This window comes from Lepidochelys kempii, chromosome 6 (genome assembly GCF_965140285.1).
Source record: "Lepidochelys kempii isolate rLepKem1 chromosome 6, rLepKem1.hap1, whole genome shotgun sequence".
In the NCBI taxonomy this organism is placed as follows: domain Eukaryota; kingdom Metazoa; phylum Chordata; order Testudines; family Cheloniidae; genus Lepidochelys; species Lepidochelys kempii.
Window position 1 is genome coordinate 59,284,535 of NC_136385.1, and position 22,909 is coordinate 59,307,443.

The window sequence follows — 22,909 nt, forward strand, 5'->3', positions numbered from 1 at the left end:
CTCGGTGTTCCTCTACTGTCTTTTTCCATTTCTGCCTCTTTTTCATATCTCATGAATCAGTTTATTTTTGTTATTTTTGTTCCATATGACCACATAAAGCAATATGGAAAACATTTACTGCAAAATGGACACAACTATTGCAGAGACCACCACCCCAATGGGGGCTTTGGTGATGAAGGTTTGTTGACAGGTCAGAAACCTGGGACTGAGTTATAACCTTCTGGCCCATCTATTTCCATTACTTGGTTTTTTCACAGGAATAGAGACAGATTTTAAGTATATACCAGAGGAAAATGATAGCGTGTGTTAGCATCTCTAATTTGGGGAGGTCAAACTATGCAGAGAGCCCAGTCACTTCCACTAGAGAACTTGGCTACCACATTCTGAGATGGGGGAAGGCCTGAGTTTTGAGCCTGAATTTTACATTCCCGAGAGGAGTTCAGAAATCCTGTGTTTCTGAAAAAAGGTGTACAGGGGCAAAAACAAACAAAAGGTGGGTTGTGCCTTTTTTTCATTTTGTATTCATAGAAAAATTCTTCTTGTACGTATTAACCTTAGAAATGTCAATCTGCGCATCCCTGTTTTGCTGCGGTCTCTGTAGTAGAGCTAGACACAGACAGGGAGATCTCTCTCTGCCATTAATTGAAGGGCTAGAGGTGTTAACTCTTTAACAAAGAGTTTTTCTTCGAAATTGTTTGTCAAGTGTTTGATTTTAAAAATGTTAATAAAAAGACAAAGTGGTTTGAACACTGTGAATAAAACTCACTTTCCCTCTTATTTAATCAGGTTTCCCTTTTATGGTATGCTGTATACCTGCTAGCTCTCCAGTCATCTATACCTGTATATCTATATGCTGTATACCTGCTAGCTCTCCAGTCATCTTTCAAGGGAAAGCAGGGTAGATAAGACCTGAACATATAAAATAAAAAACAAGCAGAAAACTAAATAAATAAATAAAAACCAGGCCTTCTTTCTTCATCATAAAGCAGTAAATAAGAACACAAGCCCATTTCCCCCCCCCCCCTTCAGCTCACCTTTAACTATAACACATACAAAAGCCTATCTGACAGTCCCCATTTATTTTCACCAGCAGCTTTTCAGTGTCAGAATCTCGTCCTTGTAGAAGTTAGAGGTCTGTTGGGGTCATGCATTCCATCCCTAGGAGAGAGTTCAGGACTCTTCCCTACAATGTACGCTTCAGGACTGTGCCTGGTCTAGCTTGAGAGTGTCCTTGTGGCAGGAAACCCGAAAAAGGCAGTGTCCATAACAGAATGCTGTGATTGGTCATTTTGTGGATGGGTGTGGTTCACATACTGCAAGATGAAATATAACTTGGCTTACTCCTCCTGACTCAGAGACCTCCCAGTATGAAAGGCAGTTGGCTGGTCATGACAGAGATTGCCTGGCTACATATGAAGTTGGTGCCACATGGCTATCTGCCTCCTGGGGTTCCTCAGCATCTCCTCCCAGTGGTTCCTCTCTGTGCCTGTGGCATGCAGACCCAGGCTGCACTTGCCCAGTGATTGGCTCTGCCCGAGGCCGTCTTGGCTTAGCATTTCTAGCACCACACTGGAGGTGTGTAGCAGCTCTTGGGGCACTTCAAACATGATCATCTCATTCCAGACTGGGTTGATCTTGTGTTTTGCATGCTTTGTCTGCTTCTTCAGTTTCAGAGACTGGTGCTTCAGGATCACCTTGACAGATACATCTGCATGGGAAATGAAGGAAAGACAGACACCACAGTGATGAGCACAGGACAGGCAGAGAGCCATTAAAAGAGAATCTGAACTAATGTCTATGGACCAAAGGAAAAGCACATGAGCAACTTCTAATTGTTTTCTCTCTCAAAATTATTTTAGTTATTTTTGCTTTTTAACCCCATTTTATTAAGCCCCAGCTGCACAGGCAGATGTTATAGAATATCAGACACTACAACCTCTTCAGACTGAGATCAGCATCTGGATCTAGAGCACTCCTTTGGAGTTCAGGGAAGTTTGAATCCAAGGCTTTTGTGTACCCTGGGATAGAGCTGAAGGCCCGACATGGAGTTTGGGACACAGATCTGGGATTGGATTCTGAACACCTCCAAAGTTTGGGGTTTCCATCCAGTATTCCATCCACAAAAGCAATGGGTCCCATTTCCCTGCATGGAAAGAACCTGCAAAGGGAAGAGGAAACTGCTGAATTCTAATATGAATTCTTTTGCCAGAGTGGATATGGCTTGTCCCATGTTGGGAGAATCCTATGGATTCCTTCCTCAACCTATGGATCCCATGAGATCACAGGAGGCAAGAAGGATTCACGGTGATGACTTTTGCCTCCCTTCTATCACCTGGCTATACAGGTCTTGCAGGTGCATGCTTCCAAAGACTCTCCCACTCTTCCCATAAGGGGATGTGGTGGGAAGTTCTGCAGTGCAGAGGATGAAGCAGTGCAAGTTAACGTAGCCTCAGGGTTGCAGGTTGGAGGGAAGTCTTGGAAGACTATAACTGGCTCCCTTTCCTTACCCTACTCCTTGAAGGCCTTCAGATGGTTCAAGGGCAAGAAAGGATCATTATGCACAAGCAGAACTCCCCCTTTCACAGGAGAGTGTGGCGAAGTGGTCTGAAACTGTTGTGCAGTACTTTAGCAATATAGTAGCAGGGCTTCTGGCTCTTGCTGAACCCCCTCTGCTCCACCCTCTCCTTGCCTGTCCTGAAACCACACCACAAAATGCAGTCTTTGCCACCATTGGTTTCTATCTGTAATTGGACCATTAATGGTCGTAGAATGATACAGTTACAATGAGTAGGCAGATGAATATATAACTATGTGCTGTGTAACTAGGATATGACTACCTTAATTTATGTGCAGGATTTCTAGATATGGGGATGAGGGGCATTAGATTACATTGTGACTGTATTGACTCACCATAAATCAGGTCACCCTCATTCCATTGTGTCCTATAGAATTTTGCCCAATTCCCCTGTTGCTGTTCCTCACTCACCTTTTCCCAAGAGATCTTTCAGCTGTTTGAAATGGAGATTCTTGGCTTTTATGAGCACCACAAGCAAGCGGTTTGCTGCTGGCAGATAGCTGATGGAGAGGAGTATCTCCCCATAGCCTGCATCCGGCTCCTAGAAGTCAAGAAGAAAAGCATGAAAGAAAAGCAAATTCAAAATCCACTCTTGTCCATACCATTGAGCAATGTGGGGCCAAAGATCAATGAGAAACTCTCAAATGCAGCAAGTCAAGTTGTCTCTGGATCCTAGCCCTATTACACAAGGATCCCCAGTTAGACTAGTTGAGGTCTGATGGAATGAAGCAGAGAGTAGGCTCTTGGACAGAACTCATCTGAAAGGAAGTTCACAGTAGTGCTCTCCTCACTGATTCACCTGACTGTGTGGGTTAACCCTTTCATTGCTGCTGGAAAATAACTGTTTCCTATGTCATTCAGTGGGACATTTACTTGAGAGAATGGAGAGTCGGGATGTAACAGATATAGTATGCTGGGCAGTACCAGAAAGATGTAAACAGAGAAATGTAGCTGCATCCCTTAGCCTTTATCCTTTTCTGACAGATTATCGTGCAGCTGCCTCTCCAGCTGATTCATGTTTCTTGCTTTGATTATTTCCTTTGGCCATTTGTTCCTTATATCAGCTACCCTTTATGTGAGAAAATTCCATCTAAACTTAAGTCCTGGCTTTAAATAATCCAGATGTGCTATCCCCAGAGAAAGAGAAGAAAATGCCCATGGGTACCACAACACTAACTTACACTCATACACAGAATGAACCAGAGCTAGTCACTTAAGCTTGGAAGGGTATTTTAAAATATATATATTGTCATAAATATAAAGGGAAGGGTAATCACCTTTAAAATCCCTCCTGGCCAGAGGAAAAATCCTTTCACCTGTAAAGGGTTAAGAAGCTAAAGATAACCTCGCTGGCACCTGACCAAAATGACCAATGAGGAGACAAGATACTTTCAAAAGCTGGGAGGAGGGAGAAAAACAAGGGGTCTGGGTCTGTTTGTGTGATGCTTTTGCCGGGGACAGAACAGGAATGGAGTCTTAGAACTTAATAAGTAATCTAGCTAGATATGCGTTAGATTATGATTTCTTTAAATGGCTGAGAAAATTAAGCTGAGCTGAATAGAATGAATATTCCTGTCTGTGTGTCTTTTTTGTAACTTAAGATTTTGCCTAGAGGGATTCTCTATGTTTTGAATCTAATTACCCTGTAAGGTATTTACCATCCTGATTTTACAGAGGTGATTCTTTTTTACTTCTATTAAAAGTCTTCTTGTAAGAAAACTGAATGCTTTTTCATTGTTCTTAAGATCCAAGGGTTTGGGTCTGTGGTCACCTATGCAAATTGGTGAGGATTTTACCAAACCTTCCCCAGGAAGTGGGGTGCAAGGGTTGGGAGGATTTTGGGGGGAAAGATGTTTCTAAACGACACTTTCCTAATAAAAATAAACCCAGATAAATGTTTGGTGGTGGCAGTGGAAGTCCAAGGGCAAAGGGTAAAATAGTTTGTACCTTGGGGAAATTTTAACCTAAAGTGGTAAAAGTAAGCTTAGGAGGTTTTCATGCAGGTCCCCACATCTGTACCCTAGAGTTCAGAGTGGGGAAAGAACCTTGATCTATATATGTGTGTGTGTGTGTGTGTGTGTATAAAATCAGCACTTGTGCCATTTGTTTTGCTTTCTTGGCATGTCTACTCCCAAATCTGTGAGCGATTCCCTCTATTTTCCCCAAGCTCTGGTTTCTTTAAGGTAGATGCTCTGAATGATCCAACTTTCACTTTACAAGGCCACCATTCTTCTCTGTATTTATTTTCTGCCATTAGTGATTGGCTTCTTAGCCTTCTGGCCTTCCTCTCTCTTTCCCTCCCTCTCCCGCCCTCCATGTATACCTGTAGGCAGAACAAGAAGAAAATAATCATGCTGACAACTGATCTTTCCTTTGAAAATGACATCATTTAGTGGTGGGGAGTCAGAGGAGTGAAAGAGAGAGAATGTGTGTGCGCACAGAGATATGAAAGGGGAAAGCAAAGGGGAAGTAATTATTCACTCAAGTAGTACCAGCTTGTGACAGAAACCTCATTTTAATGTGCAGTTAATGATCCAGAAAGGTCCTTGAAAGCCACTGTTCAATTGAGTGAATTCCCTTTGGACTTCCCAACAAAGACTAGAATCTTTAGGAGAGAGTTCCCTTATCCAGGACTTTTTTGTCCCTTCCTCTCTCAGTTCTAAGTAGGCTATAAATATTTCAGATTAAGTTTTCTGCTTGCTGGCTGCGGTGGATGTGAACAGACATTCATTAACAACAGATTTACTCTCTAGAAAATGTTGCTGTCATAACTATCCGATTGGAATGACTCATACACAAACCAGCCAAGAAGTCATTTCCAGAGAAACTCCAAACTCAGATTAAGCAAAGTCCTCAGAAGAGCCAATGTAAACCTTTTTCCATGAACTCAGTTAACATGTGCAGGCAGCACTGAATATCTTGTACCCATACACCTTTTGAAAAAAGTGTCCTAAATCTAAATGAATCTAAAGAGAGGCAGTAGCCATGGATTCTAATCAGATTCTTGATGATGGCTATGTCTTCACTGAAAATATTATGTATTTACACATGAAGATACCTCTCTCAATGTAAAATCCCACTGGCGATAAGGCACAGGTGTCTCTCACCTCAGGGTAACTAGTTGAGGTACCTGCACTAGCTAAATCTAGGAAAAAACTGCTCCGACTTGTCTTCACTAGGATTTCACATCAAGAGAGCTATCTATCTCAATGTAAACACACACGTACACACACGTTTTTCCTCCAGTAAAGACATAGCCAATGACTTGCTCTGCAGCATTGGGGACTGACTATTTGGCCATCCAAGTATTTTATACAAAATAGAACAATTTTGACAGAAGAGATTGAGAAAGCCCTATCCCAAAATACCCTACACCACTGTAATTAGGACACTCTCCTAAAATGTGGGAGACCCAATTTAAAAACCCTGCTCCTGTGACACCCCCCCCCCCGGCAGTTTTGTGAATCTAGTTCTTCATTTCTTTGCTTTGTATGTTATAAACTACCTAGAAATTAAATGAAACAGTTTGTGTCAGGTTGAATGAAGTGTTTTGTTCAACTGGAAATGAAATTTTGGTTGACTTTTTGATTCATCAAAATTTTTCTGAATTTTGGGATTTAGTTCAGGTAGAACCAATTTTTTTTATTCAGTTTTTCAAAACTGACAGTGAACTAAAAAAAATCACTTATTTGCCGGACTCTAATTACCCGCACCATGAGATTTAATCAGTTAATAATGTTCGTGAAGCACTTTGAGATCTTGAGATGGAAGGTGCTATGGAAGCATAGAGTATTAAACCAGTGGGAAGAGAGGAGGACACGATTAGTGGTACCAGCCTAACACCTGCAGCTTTCGTAATGTGGTGAACATTGCTCTGAGCCAGCAGCAGCACTCCACACATTTCCGAAGAGCAACGACATCACCCAGCCAGTTGTGAGCTCCCCTCTCCGTTCTTATATCTGTGTAGGAGCATTCCAGAGAGAGTGGGTTTGACATTTTTGCAGCTCATAGCTTTTCAAGGAAATATCAAACTTTAAACAAATCCCAGCAACATTGTTCCTGGATGTACGCTGACAAAAATAGCTCCTATTGCTCTCTGATCCTCCCTCTCTTGCTCCCTCATTCCCTCCTGTCCTGGCTCTCAATTAATGATTCATGACTTGTATTTAAGCTGGCTGTGTAATGATTGGTTCACTGAGGTCCCTGATGATGCAAATAGAGCTTTCACTGCATATCTTTCAGCACAAACTGGGGCACTGTTAATGTTAACCTACTCCTCACGGGTTAGAAAAGGAATCAGTCTTGACTTATCAAGTGAATGGCTGTAAAGATCGACCATGGCAGAGGGGACAATATGTCTAGGGCCCTGTCATCTTGAAGATGTATTGGTGTCTCCTAATCCTATATACAGAGAGCTTCTTGGCACCTTTTGTATAACAGCTATGGAGCAGATTTTGGCCTTGTCTCCACGGAAAAGTTTTTTCAGTATAGCCTTTGAATTTAGACCAATACAGTTATACTGATCTAATCCCCTGTGTAAACACTTTTATTCCAGGAGAAGTGTGGCTTGGCGGTGAGGGTGGGGGCTCATGTCCCTGGGGGAGGGGTAAAGTTAAACCGAAAAAAGTCATTCTTAAACTGGAACAAGTGTGTCCACATTGTGTGTGGGGGTGGGAGGGTGGGGGTTTATACCAGTGTAATTGGTGAAACTTTCCCCTGTAGCCAAGGCCAAAAACACCATCTGCTAAACTGATCCATGGCATCCATTTATTCCTACCATCCGTCTGTCTATCTCAGGGTTTTCTATAGTGTTCATCACTGTAGTATGGGAGTACTGTCCAGGTAAATTAGCATTGTGGGAAACTGGTGATGCAGATTCCAAGTTCTATGATTCAAGTAAAATCACTGTGTAGTCCTCAGGAACTACAAGGCCAGGTGCCACAAGTACTCCTTTTCTCTTAACGCCAGATTACTTATTTCAGGGTTCAGCAACACAGTCAGGAATGCTTGTCCCTTGCTGTGTTGTTTGCTCTGTCCAGAACCCTGGTTCTGACTACCTGGGTACTATCTCAGTCCTGTCTCTATTTGATCCTAGTGAATTTAAAAACTCACAAGTGCTCAAAATTCATGTGGTACTCACAAAAACAAAGAAATAATAGCACTGCCTAGATTAATGCAAGGTGGAGGCAGATGTTGTTTCCAACATGCAGCTTCACTGATGCATTTCAATCCTAATTTGCAGCATTCTCTGTATTCCACTGCTTGCCACACCTTCCCCACAGCTCTGCAATGCATCTCCATCCTGAGGTTTTAGTTGGGAGCAGTCGGTGATGGCTAGTGGTGTTCTGTTACTTTCTTTACCCAGAAGTCACATACTATAGAACAGGCCCAACGAAGAAAAGTAACAGAACACCACTAGCCATCACCTACAGCCGTCAACTAAAACCTCTCCAGCGCATCATCAAGGATCTACAACTTATCCTGAAAGACGATCCCTCACTCTCACAGACCTTGGGAGACAGGCCAATCCTCGCTTACAGACAGCCCCCCAACCTGAAGCAAATACTCACCAGCAACTACACACCACACAACAAAAACACTAACTCAGGAACCAAGCCCTGCAACAAACCCTGTTGCCAACTCTGTCCGCATATCTATTCAAGGGACACTATCATAGGACCCAACCACATCAGCCACACCATCAAGTCTCATTCACCTGCACATCTACCAATGTGATATATGCCATTATGTGCTAGCAATGCCCCTCAGCCATGTACATTGGCCAAATCAGACAGTGTCTACACAAAAGAATAAATGGACACAAATCAGACATTCAAAAACCAGTAGGAGAGCACTTCAATCTCCCTGGATACTCAATAACAGACTTAAAAGTCACCATTCTTCAACAAAAAAACTTCAAAAACAGACTTCTATGAGAAACTGCAAAACTGGATTTAATTTGCAAACTTGACACCATCAAATTAGGCCTGAATAAAGACTGGGAGGGGCTGGGTCACTACAAAACATAATTTTCCCTCTGATACTCACACCTTCTAGTCAACTGTTGGGAATGGGTCATATCCATCCTAATTGAATTGGCCTCATTAGCACTGACCCCCACTTGGTAAGGCAACTCCCATCTTTTCATGTGCTGTATATTTATACCTGCTTACTGTATTTTCTACTCCATGCATCTGATGAAGTGGGTTATAGCCCATGAAAGCTTATGCCCAAATAAATGTGTTAGTCTCTACGGTGCCAGAAGGACTCCTCGTTGTTTTTACTGTAGTTCAGTGATTGATTATCATGTAACACAAGGAGAAAGAAGGGATGTGTAGATGCTGGGACCTATAAGGTTAGGAGCTGAGTTGGAGCACTTTGATTACTTGCTGAAATGGTCAGATATTGAGTTGTGCTGCTGATCTTTAGAAGTCATTGGAGTTGTGGAGGCTCATCACAACTCAGAATCTGGCCCAGTGTAAATGCAGACCTGGTTATTACATGCCCATTAAAATACAGTCATATTGAAATAAGCATCTCTAACTTTGGAAACTAACTCTCGTTATATTGCCTGAGCTACTGATAAGTATTGATGTGATACCTTCTCAGGGGTCTTCAGTTTCTCCCACTGGGCCATTCTGAAGGGTTCCCCCACATTAGCCAGGCTCAGTTTAATTTCCCCAACAATGCTGTGCCTAGAGAATCTGTCGCAGTTCCTCAAGGTGAGAGTCAGCATCCCTTCTAGCACCTCCTCCTCAGCTAACGGGAACAGCAGAGCTTCCTCCCAGATGATGTGGTGCACTTTCTTCTTCAGCACTGTCTGGGCACCTGTGGTGCCAGACTTGCTCACCAAGGTGCCCAGGATGTAGCAGTCACAGCCAGCATCCTGGTCCCCTATCATGCTTCCATGCATAGCTGGAGGACAAGGAGAGGGAAGCTTGTATTAAAAGAAACATCCTATTACAGGGCTAGGTATGCAAGGGCAGAAGGCTGTGGGGCCTTTGCCTGTCTCACTATAGTCATAAAATAACATGAGCTGAACAGACATCCAAGATGTTGCTAAAACCTGCTGTTCCTTCTAACTAGCACTGGAGAGACCAAAGTCCAGAGCCCAATGTTATTTATTTTTCCTTCAGCATGCCCAAGAATCTTATTGTCCTTGTCCTTCAGCAAAAGCACAAGGATATTGTTATTGTCTGGGAGATTTTGCATCCCACTCAAGTAAATGTGCATCGCTCAAGGGCACCGAACCAGTAGCCTGAGAAGACACATGAGATATTTGGGGTGGGGGGAGGGGAGGGGGAGAGAGGATTTTAATTTATCTTCACACTGGATCAGAAAGAGAGCCTCGTATAAAATGCATTAAAGGCTCTTGGTCAGTCACAGAAGCTAGAGGTGTACAAGGCTGCTTAGCACATCTAGTCCATCCCCTAGGGACCAGTGCGGTATGTCTCTAAAGTTCATTCCCAAGTGTTTTGTCCAGTCTTTTTGAAATGGCCTCTTTGGGAGACCATTCCACAGTCTAATTGTTCTCAGTGTTAGGATTTTCCTCCTGATATTCAGCCCCAGATTTTCCTGTTCTTTATTTCATCTTGAGGCTGAAAGTTCTCAAATGAAAAACGTACATAAAATATCATTTCACATTCCATGAACAGTGACAAATGAATCTATCAGCCCTCCAGGCCAAGGGCTGCAGCAACGTCTCTACTCCTCAGCAGGGTAATGTAGCAACAAGTCCTCTTTGTGACTGCAAAAGTCAGTGTGCATGACTGTCCGTGGAAAGATGCCCTGCTACCCACTGGCTCAGCAGCTGAGAGCAGTCAAGTCCTTGACACCCAAGAGACTCCTCTGTCTCCTTAAGAGAGTAGAGCTCCTACTGAGCTGACAGGGAGAGCACAACATGCCTATGAGAGCTCACTGAACATGCATGACAACCTCAGAAAGAAACTCAAGGCTGTGGGCTTGTTGCTGGCAGCTTGCCCAGCATGATGGCTGCAATTTAACACCCCTTCAGTCCTTGCTTAGGAAGGTGATAGCTGGACTGGTTTTTGGGGGGACTCATACTATCTGTGAATTAGTCACTCAGCTCTGCTTTACACACCCCAGGAGGACTGTGACTAGCAAGCAGAGGGTTAACAGGGTTCTATCTCTGAGTAGTAGCACAGCTCCCCCAACTGCCTGTCCTTAGTGAGATTGCCAGAGAGCCTGGTCATATGGCTAGGCTCAGCTGGCGGGAGTTACCTTATCCACAGGGTATATAAGAGGAATGTGATTTAAACATCTCTTCCTCCAATTTGGCTTGTTATATGTAGAGTTAAACCTTCCTTTTGCTAGTCGAGCTGTGTGAAGCTCTATAGATTTTCCTGTCACTTACGTGAATCATAAATCCATGAACTGGTTTGTCCTTCATCTGGTTTTGCTTTACAGGACCAGACAGAAGGGCTAAACAAAAAAATGTTTGACTGGAGGGGTGGGAGGAATTTGGGGGTATTGAGCCTGTCACCTCATTGGGAGCATCTCCTTAAAACAACAGTAAGACAGAAGGATCCTTACCTGCGCACCTCGAACATGGGTGGAATAGGACAAACTCCTGATTCCCTCATACTGCCTTTGAGCACACAAACTGTTGCTAAACCATGGTGCATTCTTTTCAAGCAGTGAAATCTCTTGGCAATTCTAGTTTGAAAGCCTCATAGCCAATAAAGTGTCCCTCAGTTCTGTGGGGACATGTTGATTATTATGTAGGAGGTGAAATACTTTGAGTCAGAAAGTATCTTGTATCTCTCAAATAAAGGCTTGTTTATATAAAATAGGCAGAATGGGGAGCCACTTACCTTCAAGAAAGGCCACACACAGCTCAGCTTTCTGTCCATCATACCCAAGGGAATAGCGGAGTTTAGGGACCTGGTTACAGCTGGCTGCTTTCTCAGGGTTCAGGTGCTCAGTGACACACACATCCTGTACTGCACCTGGGACTGAAGTAACCCAGTTAGCAAGGCTTCATTCCTCATCAAGCCAAATTCACCACCTGGCTTCACTGACTGTTCTGTAGTGCTGCCCTCCCCCTCTCACTTTCCACCTCCTTCCAGATGTGGACAAGCTTCACTTTCTGTGTGCTACCTGGGCTTTAGCCATACCTCTCACTCCATTACCAACCCATGGTAACGACACAGGTGCTTGCTCTTGGATTTCTTTTTCACATATTCCCTGAATTAAACTGTAAGATTTTTGGGGTAAGGACTTCACAGCTGACTCTGATCCCACTTACAACGCTAACAAATTTTACTAAAGCTATTGGAATGAATTCAATCCTTTCTAGGGGATCCTCTTTTCCACACAGACGACCACTGTTACCTTAATTCCCACAGAGCTTGGCTAGGTTGAAAGTGGTGAGGCTGGAAGGTTGTGAGGCTGTTTGGATTGGAGTATATATTATGTTAATTACCTCAAGTAAAGCAACAGGCAGGACTAAAAGGGAAGCCACAGTATTTTATTGTCAGATACTGGTGCATGCAGTATCAGTTTGGATCAGGTGCTGGAAGGCAGCAATGGTAGGGGGCTGGGACTTATTCCCCAAGCAAATGCCAATCAGAGTCAAAAATCAGTGTGACATGGTATACAGAGGAGAAAGCAAACGGTTCTTGTTCTATTTTAATAACACTTGGCCTATGGAACCAAGCACAGCGGGAAGCCGGAGCACTTGCGGAGCTGATAGTGCACTGATACACACACCTCAAGCTCTGGTGCCAACCTACGTGCAGCCATCTTGCTTTAGCAGCCCCGTCCTATTGCCTTCCTTCTGACGCTGTAGGCTGATGCTTAAATGCTCACCTCCCCTTCTTTCCCAGTGTGGAGGGGTTGGGAGAGTGGCCCTCTGCCCAGAAAGAGACAGAGAAACTGTCAAGTACTGCCAAGTGATTTTTCAAGTTAAAAATAAATCTTTATATAAACCATGCATGGAGTTCATTGTGCCCTCTGGAAAATCCCCAGGAAGACTGTATTAATGTTATAGCCACCAGGATCAATTGTGCTATTAAAAAGGCAGCTCAGGAGGTAAAATCAATATGGGCACAGAACCATCACAAGCATGAAATGCTGCCAGATGCAAACAGTTAGAATTAGACTCTCTAAGGTCAGAGGACTCTAGACTTAAAACTATTCAGGGCACTGATGTGTGCCCCTGCTTCACTAATGGAACCCATTGATGGACTCCATCTCTACTTTATCTTAACCAACCACATTTAAAATGATGGTGGACAGAGCAAGCCTCAGGTGGTCTGCCAGCTGAGCACATTTGTGCTGGGATCATTGAGAGAGAAGAACTATGGCGCCCCAAATGGTCATTTTTACATCTACCATTCTGATTATAACTGCATTTTAATCCTGTGTACAAGTCCTATGTTGCTTATCAGACACCTGGGCACTGGAGCAGTGGATCACCAGTCTGAAGAGGAAATGGTTCCACTGGACTTGGAAATGCTCCTACCATTTTGAGGGAGAACAAATAACTCCTCATTGACTTGTATCTTCATTCTGTTCTGATCCTGAACTTCATCTTTTCCTCTAGTTGGCTCTTCAGTTGACTTCAAGGCATAATCCACATAATTAATAATTTCTGGGGCAGTCATGACTGGCTTTGGGCCATAGACGTTGGGAAACATCAGGAGGGTCCGAGGCTGGATGGGTTCAGTAGTCTTCTTAAAGCTGAACTGAAATAAAGATCCTGTTCATTATTCTGTATAGACTAGACTAATGCTACCAGCTTGCCCAAGACCAGCTGAACCCAGACCAAGGGAAAAAATGATCCAGCCAGTCATTCCTAATGCCATTGTTACTTGGCTAATTGAACTCACTGCATCTTCTCAGTTTGTGTCCTCTTCAGACTCACCCATCAACACATTTGTTTGCAACAGAAAAGGGAAACTTTCCCATTTGTTGATTTTCCCCTCCCCCTTCACAGTAGCAATACACCCCTACTTTATATGTCTATGCCAATTCCTTACTAAGCTCAGATGTTATGAATGGAGCTGGGTCTGTGCTGTGACTGTATGATCCAAAGAAAGCCAGTCATCAACCAGGCAGACTAGTTTTGGTGCTTGGAGGAGTGCCCACACTACCTCCTTGGGAAAGTGTAGTAAACATTTCCCACATGTTTGCCAGCCACAGCCTGACAGTCACACCTCCCCACATGTTTTGGGATGTCCAGTGCCATTGGCAGTGCTGTGTTACTTTTTCTGTCACTGGACTCAGGAAACACAAGGACTGGGATTGTGACTGCCCCTAGAAGTGGGAAGGCTTATTGCACCCTAACAGGCCAGACCTAAGAGTCTAAAACTGTTCTTTCACCAACATGCTCTGCAACTATTGAATCTTATTATCTCTGTGTTCAGGACAGCGATGGAAAAACTTCTTTCTTGTCCCATCTACAGCCAACTACCTAAACGTCTGTTCTCTGCTTCTGAACATTTATTTACCCTCTCTCATCTAAATATTTCCTGTGGTTGGAGTTATCATCTGCTGACTATGTTCTGATGCTTAATTTGAAGCTCAGAGGCCTCTGAGTGGCTTTATTTCAACTTCAGTAGGAATTTTACAATCAAATTGCTGGCTGTTGTGAAACTAAGTTAATGGAGTTGCAGCTAAATTGAGCCAGGAAAGCGAGTAGCAAAATAACTTCATACAAGCAGCAAAGGAAATATATGTAATGTTTACTAAAAAGAAAATTTCCATGAAACTGCTTAAAGGGTAACAGGCTCAGGAGGAGGTCCGGGGGCAAACCTGGAGAACGGTGATCCAGTGGAGTGTCAATAAGTAAATTGCAGTAGCTTTGAAAATACACAGAGTCCATAGTGAGAGGCAGTGTGGTCTAATGGATAGTGCACTGGACTAAGAGTCAGAAAGCCTAGATTTTATTCTAATCTCTGGCACTAACTGACTGTGTAATCTTGGGCAAATAACATTACCTCTTTGAGCTTCTGTTTCCTCTCCCACATGTTGTCCATCTTATCTATTTAGACTGAAAGCTCTTTAGGTCAGGTAATGGTTCTTACTATGCATTTGTCATGTCTAGTACAATGGGGCTGTGATCTTGACTGAGATCTCCAGGTGCTATTGTAATATAAATAACAACAGTTTGGCAGTAAGGATTTTGAACTCGAGATAGGCCTGAGTCACAAAGTTCAGGCCTAGGTTTCAGAACTGTTCAGATTTTGTTTAGCTGATTACACAGAGAGGGACCAGTTGCAAAGTTTGGAGTGGGGTCAGGTCCATCTCAGTTTTAGATCAACAGGCCCTGCCTTTCTCTCAAAGCTTCATGGGAAAATATTAGCAATACTGTCCGCTGTATGATGGTTTTTTTTCATTTCCCTTGGAATCATCAGGCAATTGGCTACTGATTCTGGTTTATAGCTCACCCAGCACCATAGTGTCTGAGCACTTTCCAGGGAACAAACAAGATGACAGCATCAACAAATTAAGGTAAAAGTTCCTTGATTAGATGGACCGACATTTTGGTCTGATAGATCAGAGTTCGTTTTATGATTTCAGTCCCATGCTGATTCACAAGAATCAACACAGAGTACAGAAGGATAGTGCGAAAAGCATAGCAATGAACTCAGAGCTGTGGGATTGTTGCTATAGCTCACCCAACATAGGAACCCTTCATTGAGAAGGAGAGGCTGGTGAAAAATCTGTCAATGGGACATTGAATTCCACCCCCACCTACACTCTAAACATTAATCCCAGCTATGTGTAATTTAAATCACTCTGTGTGAACATATATTTGGATTTGTCCATGGAAAAAACAGAGACTGAGTAGGAGCTACCCCAACTCTAATCAGTTTGCTTTCATGCTTCTAAAGCATTTAGAAGATCTTGTGTGAAGGGTGCTGGAGAAGTGGAAAAGACTGTTTTATTGTGAGCATGCTGTCATGGAAGGATCTCTTGTCCCATTAACTGCCAAGCTATTTCATTTTACGTTTAGACTGAGAGAGAGAGCGAGAGCAAGATAATATTCTTAATTGTAATTAATGTTTTTCCATTAGTTACTTTGATTCATATTGATAATGAATGTGGATGGTGCCATGGGAGAAGCAGTCTCTTGCGTTAGAGCTTTTTACTCCTAGACCTCATGTCCTTAGGGCATATTCACATTCCTCAAGGAGCAGCTCAATAGCGCAAAAAGAATAATGTAGTTTGGTTTTTAACCACACTCTGCATGTGATGCCCACAGAATCATAGTGACATAGCCATTAGCAATGGAAGAGTCCTATTAGGTCATTGCCTCCATCTCCCCAGGTAGCCAGTACCGGATTGTTCACTATAGTCCACTATCAATGCTCTCTCCACTCTAGTTTATGACCTCTGTTCTATACTCTTAGAGAGAAATTCACCCCTCTGATGAGGGCCAGCCCTGGCCATAAGTGGGACTTACACAATGAATAAGCCTCTTTCTGGCAAAAAGGAGGGAGTGGGATTTCACTCTTAGAGATTTAAACATCAGTTCTGAAATACTTAAACTTGAAATAACAGGTTCAAATCCCAGCATGGTCAGGTCAGACTTTCTTCTTTCTAAAGTAAATCGAGTGTGTTCTGTGCAGTTGGCAGGACCCTCTGGGCAATATCTTGGGGAAAAAATGGCCCTGGTTGCTTTACATAGACATTAAATATCCTATGCCATGGAGCTTGTGACCAACATCGCCTCTTCCTTCACTCTTATACAAAGAGTGCTCTGCAATAGCTATCCACCTGCCTGCTGCCCTCCAGACCAGAGGTGGCTGCATTTCAGTGGTGTATGTCTATACTACATGAAGCAGCTGAGGAACTTTTGAGATGAAAGATGCTATACAAATATGAAGTATTGTTATTACTATCGCTTCCCCTGCTTGCTAAAAGCCCAACACTTAGTCAGGAAATCCATCAGCACACAACAACTAACAGCTTCACTGGGTTTACATAATACGTTCATGTCTGCTCTTCAGAATTAGAGATGAGAGACATATGCAAACCAGTGGGGACCAATCCACCCCCTCCTCCAACTGCATCTGCCTCTGTTTATTGTTCATGCTGCCAGCTCTGCTTCGCAAGTGCTGGCAGCTTATACTCTTTCTGAGCATTGCCTGCGGAAAGTCCCTTTTACAAATCAAACTACAGCAGCAGTCTTAAATAAAGTGAAGAGCAAGAGAGCGTAATCCATTCTATGTGAAATAAGACCAAATTAGATAGGACGCTGCTCTTGACCCTTCTGTGTTCCTCCTTGACATTATTAAAACGCTGGCCTAGATTATTTCCTTGGCTTATCTTGTATCTGACTCACAAGCAATGCAAGCTTGTGATTGTTACTGTCTCCCATGCTCTGAGGTTTTTTCAAAGTGACAATATAAAAGCCACCTCATTTTACTTGTTCTGTAGATATATCTTTGTTTGCACAAGACCCAATTCTGTTTATAGGTGCTTTTCAGAACTCTGGGGCTTTTCTATACAGCAGACATAGAGCTTGTCTACCCAGCTCTGGCAAAGTGCACTCGAGAGGTATGATTTGTAGAGTGCTCTAACATGTGGTGCTCTAACTGCCCTATGTGGTACACCATGGGAGGTAACTAGTTCATGCTGATGTATTCCCATTTCAAACAATGTTAGGTCAATGTTAAAGAAAACAACATAACCGTGGATCCAATATAGTCTAGCTTCCTCTCTCTTCCTCAGAATCCCCTGATACTGACAAGCCTCAATAATAAAGCGTTCTGAGCACTGGCTAGGTAGGACATACAGTGTATTAAAGTTGCTTTTTGTTCGTGGATGAAAAAAAAGACAGGATTGTTCATAATAACAGACACAGATGATGTACAGCACTTCACAGACATAAAACTAGATTTGAAATTAATCTTTACAATGAAAATGGAGTACTTTTAAATTGGAGACATTTTAGGGAGTGCATGTTCCTGGCAATAGGTTCCTTTTAATTTGGAAAGAACTAGCAAACATATGGAATATGGGAACTAGGGACATTTTGTACCTTCAGTGACAGAGTGCTCTGTTCATCTTTCTGGAATTCTTGCAAAAAAAATAATAATTAGATACTAACTATAATACCTAACTGATGATGAAAACATTAGTCTCCTCCTAGTGCTCTAGGGTAATAATGTTGTACTAAAAGCTGGGTGAATAATTTAACAAGATATTGGTCACATACTATATTAAAATATTGCAAGCTTTGCTAAATTAGTAAATATTATGAGAGCCTGAACCTATGAGGTTCTGGGGACCCTGAGCACAGTTTGATTTCAGTGGTAGACCAAAATGCACTTCAGTGGTAGATCTGAACGCTTAGCAATTTGCAGGATGGGACCCGAAGGGAGAAGCTGCAGAAATGTATTAACACTTTCCAAAGGCTTTTCTTAAAGTCTTTCTCAAGATGTTATTCAAGAAAGTTGGTTACTCAAAGGGTGAAGTCATATGAAGAATTAAAAATTGGTTTAGAGCTAAAACAATAAAAAGTAGCATTAGAAAAGGAAATGGTCTTTGTGTGAAAAAGTGGATAATGGAGTGCTCTGTGGATAGTGTCATTCAATATATTAACAGTCTGGAAAACAGGTGAAAGTGATGCACAATAAAGGTTTGAAATGAAATTTTTCAAAGCAGCCTTGGGGCATGAGCACCCAATTCCCATTCATTTTTAATTGTATACTTTGAAAATCTCAGCCTTGCTGCATAGTATTGTATCAAAGAGCAAACTGGAAAAATCAGCAGATAATAATCTATTAGGTTAGCCAAAGCTAATGAGAAACCTGAGGAGGACCTAGGAAACTGGGCAACACACTAACAGATAAAATTCAGAATAAATACAGGCAAATCTCCATTGGAAAACACACTCTATCCTACTCACTGAAGGGTTCAGAAATAGCCGTAATGTCTAGGGGAAAAGATCTAAGTTCAGTAAGGGTATCTACTCAATACCCAGTGGCAGTCCAAAAGAATCAATAATATGGATATGTGTACACCACAAATGTTATCAGCTTTGAGAGACAAGGTGGGTGAGGTAATATATTTTATTGATTGACTTCCGTTGGTGAAAGAGACAAGCTTTCGAGCTACACGGAGCTCAGGTGACCTGAAGAAGAGCTCTGTGTAGCTTGAAAGCTTGTCTTTTTCACCAATAGAAGTTGGTCCTATAAAAGATATTACCTTACCCACCTTGTGTCTCTAATATCCTGGGACCAACATGGCTATAACACTGCAGATAATCGGCTTTGGCCATCTTGTCTCAAAACAACTGCAGCAGAAATATGGTGAGACTGGGACTATTTACTTGGGAAAGAAAAAAAGAGTCCATTATATAGGGACTGAGTATGCACTAATGAATGGCCCAGAGAAAGCCAATTAGGATTCCTACTGCAGTTTTCAATGAAACAAAAATAATAGAGCAGTCCATGTAATTTAAATGCAAATGAATAAAGACTTTGTTATACAATATATCATCAGCTTTTGGAACTAGCTGATGTAGCATATTATAAAGGCAAATTAAGGTTTAGTAAGAATGAGAAAAAAATCATTCAACCCATATAAATGAGAAAAGCGTCTACAGTAACACAAGCTAGGGTAAAACTTTCAGTGACCATCAGGCTTTATGTTCCAGACCTGAGGTCATAATCAGCCAAGGGAAAAAAGTTTTTAAAAATAATTCTCCTCAAGGTTCAGTATTGAGTATTCCATAATTAGGTGCATCAGGGAAGTGTTACAATTTACTGCTGATGCATCTGGCCACTGACAGGACACAGGAGTAAATGGACCATCAGCCTGTTCCAGTCTGCCAGTCCCTATGCTCCTATTTTGATTGAACCCTTTGAGCAATTAAGTCAGATCACCAGGGATATCTGGCATTTGCAGCACTTCAAAACAGCTGTTATAGTAAGTGAAAAGGAAAAGAAAAAGCAGTAGGCATGGTGAGAAAGTAGACTCTCCACAGTTAAGGTTGTTACTAGATTCATATTATAAACCTTATTTTAACCTCATGTCTTAACTTTCCTAAAACTTCATCTGTTTCACATGTGGAGGAGGATTGTTTTCATAATAAACCAGCTATGTACACAGAAGCCTTTCCACTATACTGCTGTAGCCATAAGTGTCTGTGTGTGCAGAGAGAGAGAGAGAGAGATTATAAAAGATTCTGACACTATTGATATTCTGCTCCTACTCTGCACACAACTATGTTCTGACTGCTTCTTAGTAGAGTCCAGGTTTCTGTTCTAGCCAAATGATTTCCCTTGGGATCTAGCCTGACAATTCGAGTGGAATTTCAAATCTTCTTTTTCTGTATTTTTGCCACGAGGAGCTTTCTCTTTGGTAAAAGGACCGCTGAGTTGACTGTTGCTTTGTTCATTTTGCAGGTCACCTGAGTCTCCCTTCCCCCACTGAAATGTTGCTACATCCTGAATCCTGCAAACAAATAGGATGTGATAAATCACCCACCACAGTCTGGCATGGACTTTGCATTCCTGCCTTCTACACTTACAGAAAAGTGGCAGAGTAAATTAGAGAAGGTAGTTTACCTGCTGGACTGGCTGAAGTGTACTGGGCTTAGCATTTTCACTGTCCATGTCTTGGTCCTTTCCCGAGAGTCCTTTCCTAGGTTGCCTGCATTTGCACAAATAGGTAAAACCGCAGAGGGCAAGGATGCTAGTTGCAGTCCCCAAGGTGGCACCCAGAGCTATAACTGGGACAGACAAAACCATTGTCTCAGGCTGCACAGATGTTACGCAAGAATCATGCGATTCTTCTTCTCAAGCAGTATGTATTTCATTCATTCCCTTTCAGAGTTTAGTCTGGTTTCATTCACTTTGAAGTAAGAAAAAGAGTTTCAATAACAGCAGGGAAAAGAAGTGACTCTGAAGAGAGAAATAAATTATTCCAGGTTTGCTAGGAAGCTGCTGATGGAGCTTCTGGTTTTATGTTCCTGGCCAGGCAGGGAAAAACAGAAGTAGTAGTGGCTGTGGTGCCTGCAATCCCTTTACAGCCGCAAGCAGGCAGTTTTCATTGAAGCTTGTTCTCCAGCTCCACGGGGAAAAGTCTGATGTGCGATAGAGGGAAGACGTCAGCAGAAAGGGGTGGGCCCTGCAAGCTAACCCACAGAGAGAACGTCCAAGTGTTGGATTAGCTCTTTAGCAGGGTTTGGGAGGGCTGAGTTTTTAATTCTCCGGGGGGGGGGGGGAATTGAGTTAGGGGTTTTTTTACTTAAAGTTAATGTAGTGGTTGATGAAAAGTGCCAACCTGATAGCCCTGGAGACTGGCACAATGAACTCTCTATAATAAGGGCAAAGCTTGTTTGTGTGGGAGACAGAAGTTCTTCTCAGGATCCAGCCTGAGACAGTAGAATGAACTACCCCAGAAACCAAGGGCCACCATAAACCTCAGCACCTTCCTTTCCAAGTGCAAGGCACATTTGTTTCACCTGCCTGCTTTAACATAAACACATCTATTCTATGTGTGTGTGTGTGTGTCTGTCTGTCTGTCTGTAATGTATAAAAATAAACCCTACCAAAACAAGACATTCCAGTGCACACACTTCTCCCTCTGAGGAGAGAACAAACATGACAGATGTGTAGTCACATTGCTTAATGCCCTACTGGAAGGATCTCAGGTACTGCAGTTTTCAGAGTAACAGCCGTGTTAGTCTGTATTCGCAAAAAGAAAAGGAGTACTTGTGGCACCTTAGAGACTAACCAATTTATTAGGGTATGTCTACACTACGAAATTAGGTCGAATTTATAGAAGTCGGTTTTTTTGAAATCGGTTTTATATATTCGAGTGTGTGTGTCCCCACAGAAAATGCTCTAAGTGCATTAAGTGCATTAACTCGGCGGAGCGCTTCCACAGTACCGAGGCAAGCATCGACTTCCGGAGCGTTGCACTGTGGGTAGCTATCCCACAGTTCCCGCAGTCTCCGCTGCCCATTGGAATTCTGGGTTGATATCCCAATGCCTGATGGGGCTAAAACATTGTCGCGGGTGGTTCTGGGTACATATCGTCAGGCCCCCGTTCCCACCCTCCCTCCCCCCGTGAAAGCAAGGGCAGACAATCATTTCGCACCTTTTTTCCTGAGTTACCTGTGCAGACGCCATACCACGGCAAGCATGGAGCCCGCTCAGGTAACCATCACCCTATGTCTCCTGGATGCTGGCAGACGCAGTACGGCATTGCTACACAGTAGCAGCAACCCCTTGCCTTGTGGCAGCAGACGGTACAGTACGACTGGTAGCCGTCATCGTCAACTGGTCGCCTCTGTGAGGTCGATCAGGAGCGCCTGGGCAGACATGGGCGCAGGGACTAAATTTGGAGTGACTTGAGCAAGTCATTCTCTTTAGTCCTGCAGTCAGTCCTATTGAACCGTCTTATGGTGAGCGGGCAGGCGATACGGACTGCTAGCAGTCGTACTGTACCATCTTCTGCCGAGCAGCCATGAGATGTGGATGGCATGCAGTCCTTCTGCACCGTCTGCTGCCAGCCAAAGATGTAAAAGATAGATGGAGTGGATCAAAACAAGAAATAGACCAGATTTGCTTCCCCCCCTCCCCTGTCTAGGGGACTCATTCTTCTAGATCACACTGCAGTCACTTACAGAGAAGGTGCAGCGAGGTAAATCTAGCCATGTATCAATCAGAGGCCAGGCTAACCTCCTTGTTCCAATAACAACGATAACTTAGGTGCACCATTTCTTATTGGAACCCTCCGTGAAGTCCTGCTTGAAATACTCCTTGATGTAAAGCCACCCCCTTTGTTGATTTTAGCTCCCTGAAGCCAACCCTGTAAGCGCCCCTCCCAGCGTCAGAGCAATGGCAAACAATCGGGCATCTGAGAGTGCTGTCCAGAGCACTCACAATGGAGCACTCTGATGGGGCTAAAACATTGTCGCGGGTGGTTCTGGGTACGTGTCGTCAGGCCCCTGTTCCCTCCCTCCCTCCCTCCGTGAAAGCAAGGGCAGACAATCGTTTCGCGCCTTTTTTCATGAGTTACCTGTGCAGACACCATACCACAGCAAGCATGGAGCCAGCTCAGGTAACCGTCACCCTATGTCTCCTGGGTGCTGGCAGACGCGGTACGGCTTTGCTGCACAGTAGCAGCAACCCATTGCCTTCTGGCAGCAGACGGTGCAATACGACTGGTAGTCGTCCTCGTCGTGTCCGAGGTGCTCCTGGCCACGTCGGCTGGGAGCGCCTGGGCAGACATGGGCGCAGGGACTAAATTTGGAGTGACTTGACCAGGTCATTCTCTTTAGTCCTGCAGTCCTATTGAACCGTCTTATGGTGAGCGGGCAGGCGATACGGACTGCTAGCAGTCGTA

At 43.3% G+C, this 22,909-nt stretch overlaps 1 protein-coding gene across 2 annotated transcripts; it reads right to left on the reverse strand.

Annotated features, from left to right (window-relative positions):
* Positions 1-1,025: 1,025 nt before the first annotated feature.
* SYT13 (synaptotagmin 13) lies at positions 1,026-20,619 on the reverse strand. 2 transcript variants are annotated; one of them, XM_073348093.2, is made up of 6 exons: positions 20,122-20,619; positions 13,062-13,284; positions 11,410-11,550; positions 9,177-9,490; positions 2,987-3,116; positions 1,026-1,708 (listed from the first exon to the last, which is right to left on the reverse strand). In XM_073348093.2, the coding sequence occupies exons 1-6, from the start codon at positions 20,302-20,304 to the stop codon at positions 1,407-1,409; spliced, it is 1,293 nt and encodes a 430-aa protein (XP_073204194.2). In that variant the 5' UTR covers positions 20,305-20,619; the 3' UTR covers positions 1,026-1,406. The 2 variants fall into 2 exon arrangements, with proteins under 2 accessions (XP_073204194.2, XP_073204195.2); XM_073348094.2 differs by lacking the exon at positions 11,410-11,550.
* Between the last annotated feature and the right edge of the window lie 2,290 nt (positions 20,620-22,909).

Excerpts from the sequence above, each read along its gene's own strand:
- SYT13 (XM_073348093.2), bottom strand. The coding sequence starts at position 20,304 with ATGGTTTTGTCTGTCCCAGTTATAGCTCTGGGTGCCACCTTGGGGACT. Across the intron at positions 13,285-20,121 it reads CACTTCAGCCAGTCCAGCAG|TTCAGCTTTAAGAAGACTAC; the intron begins GTAAACTACCTT and ends TCTTTATTTCAG. Across the intron at positions 3,117-9,176 it reads AACTGAAGACCCCTGAGAAG|GAGCCGGATGCAGGCTATGG; the intron begins GTATCACATCAA and ends CTTGACTTCTAG.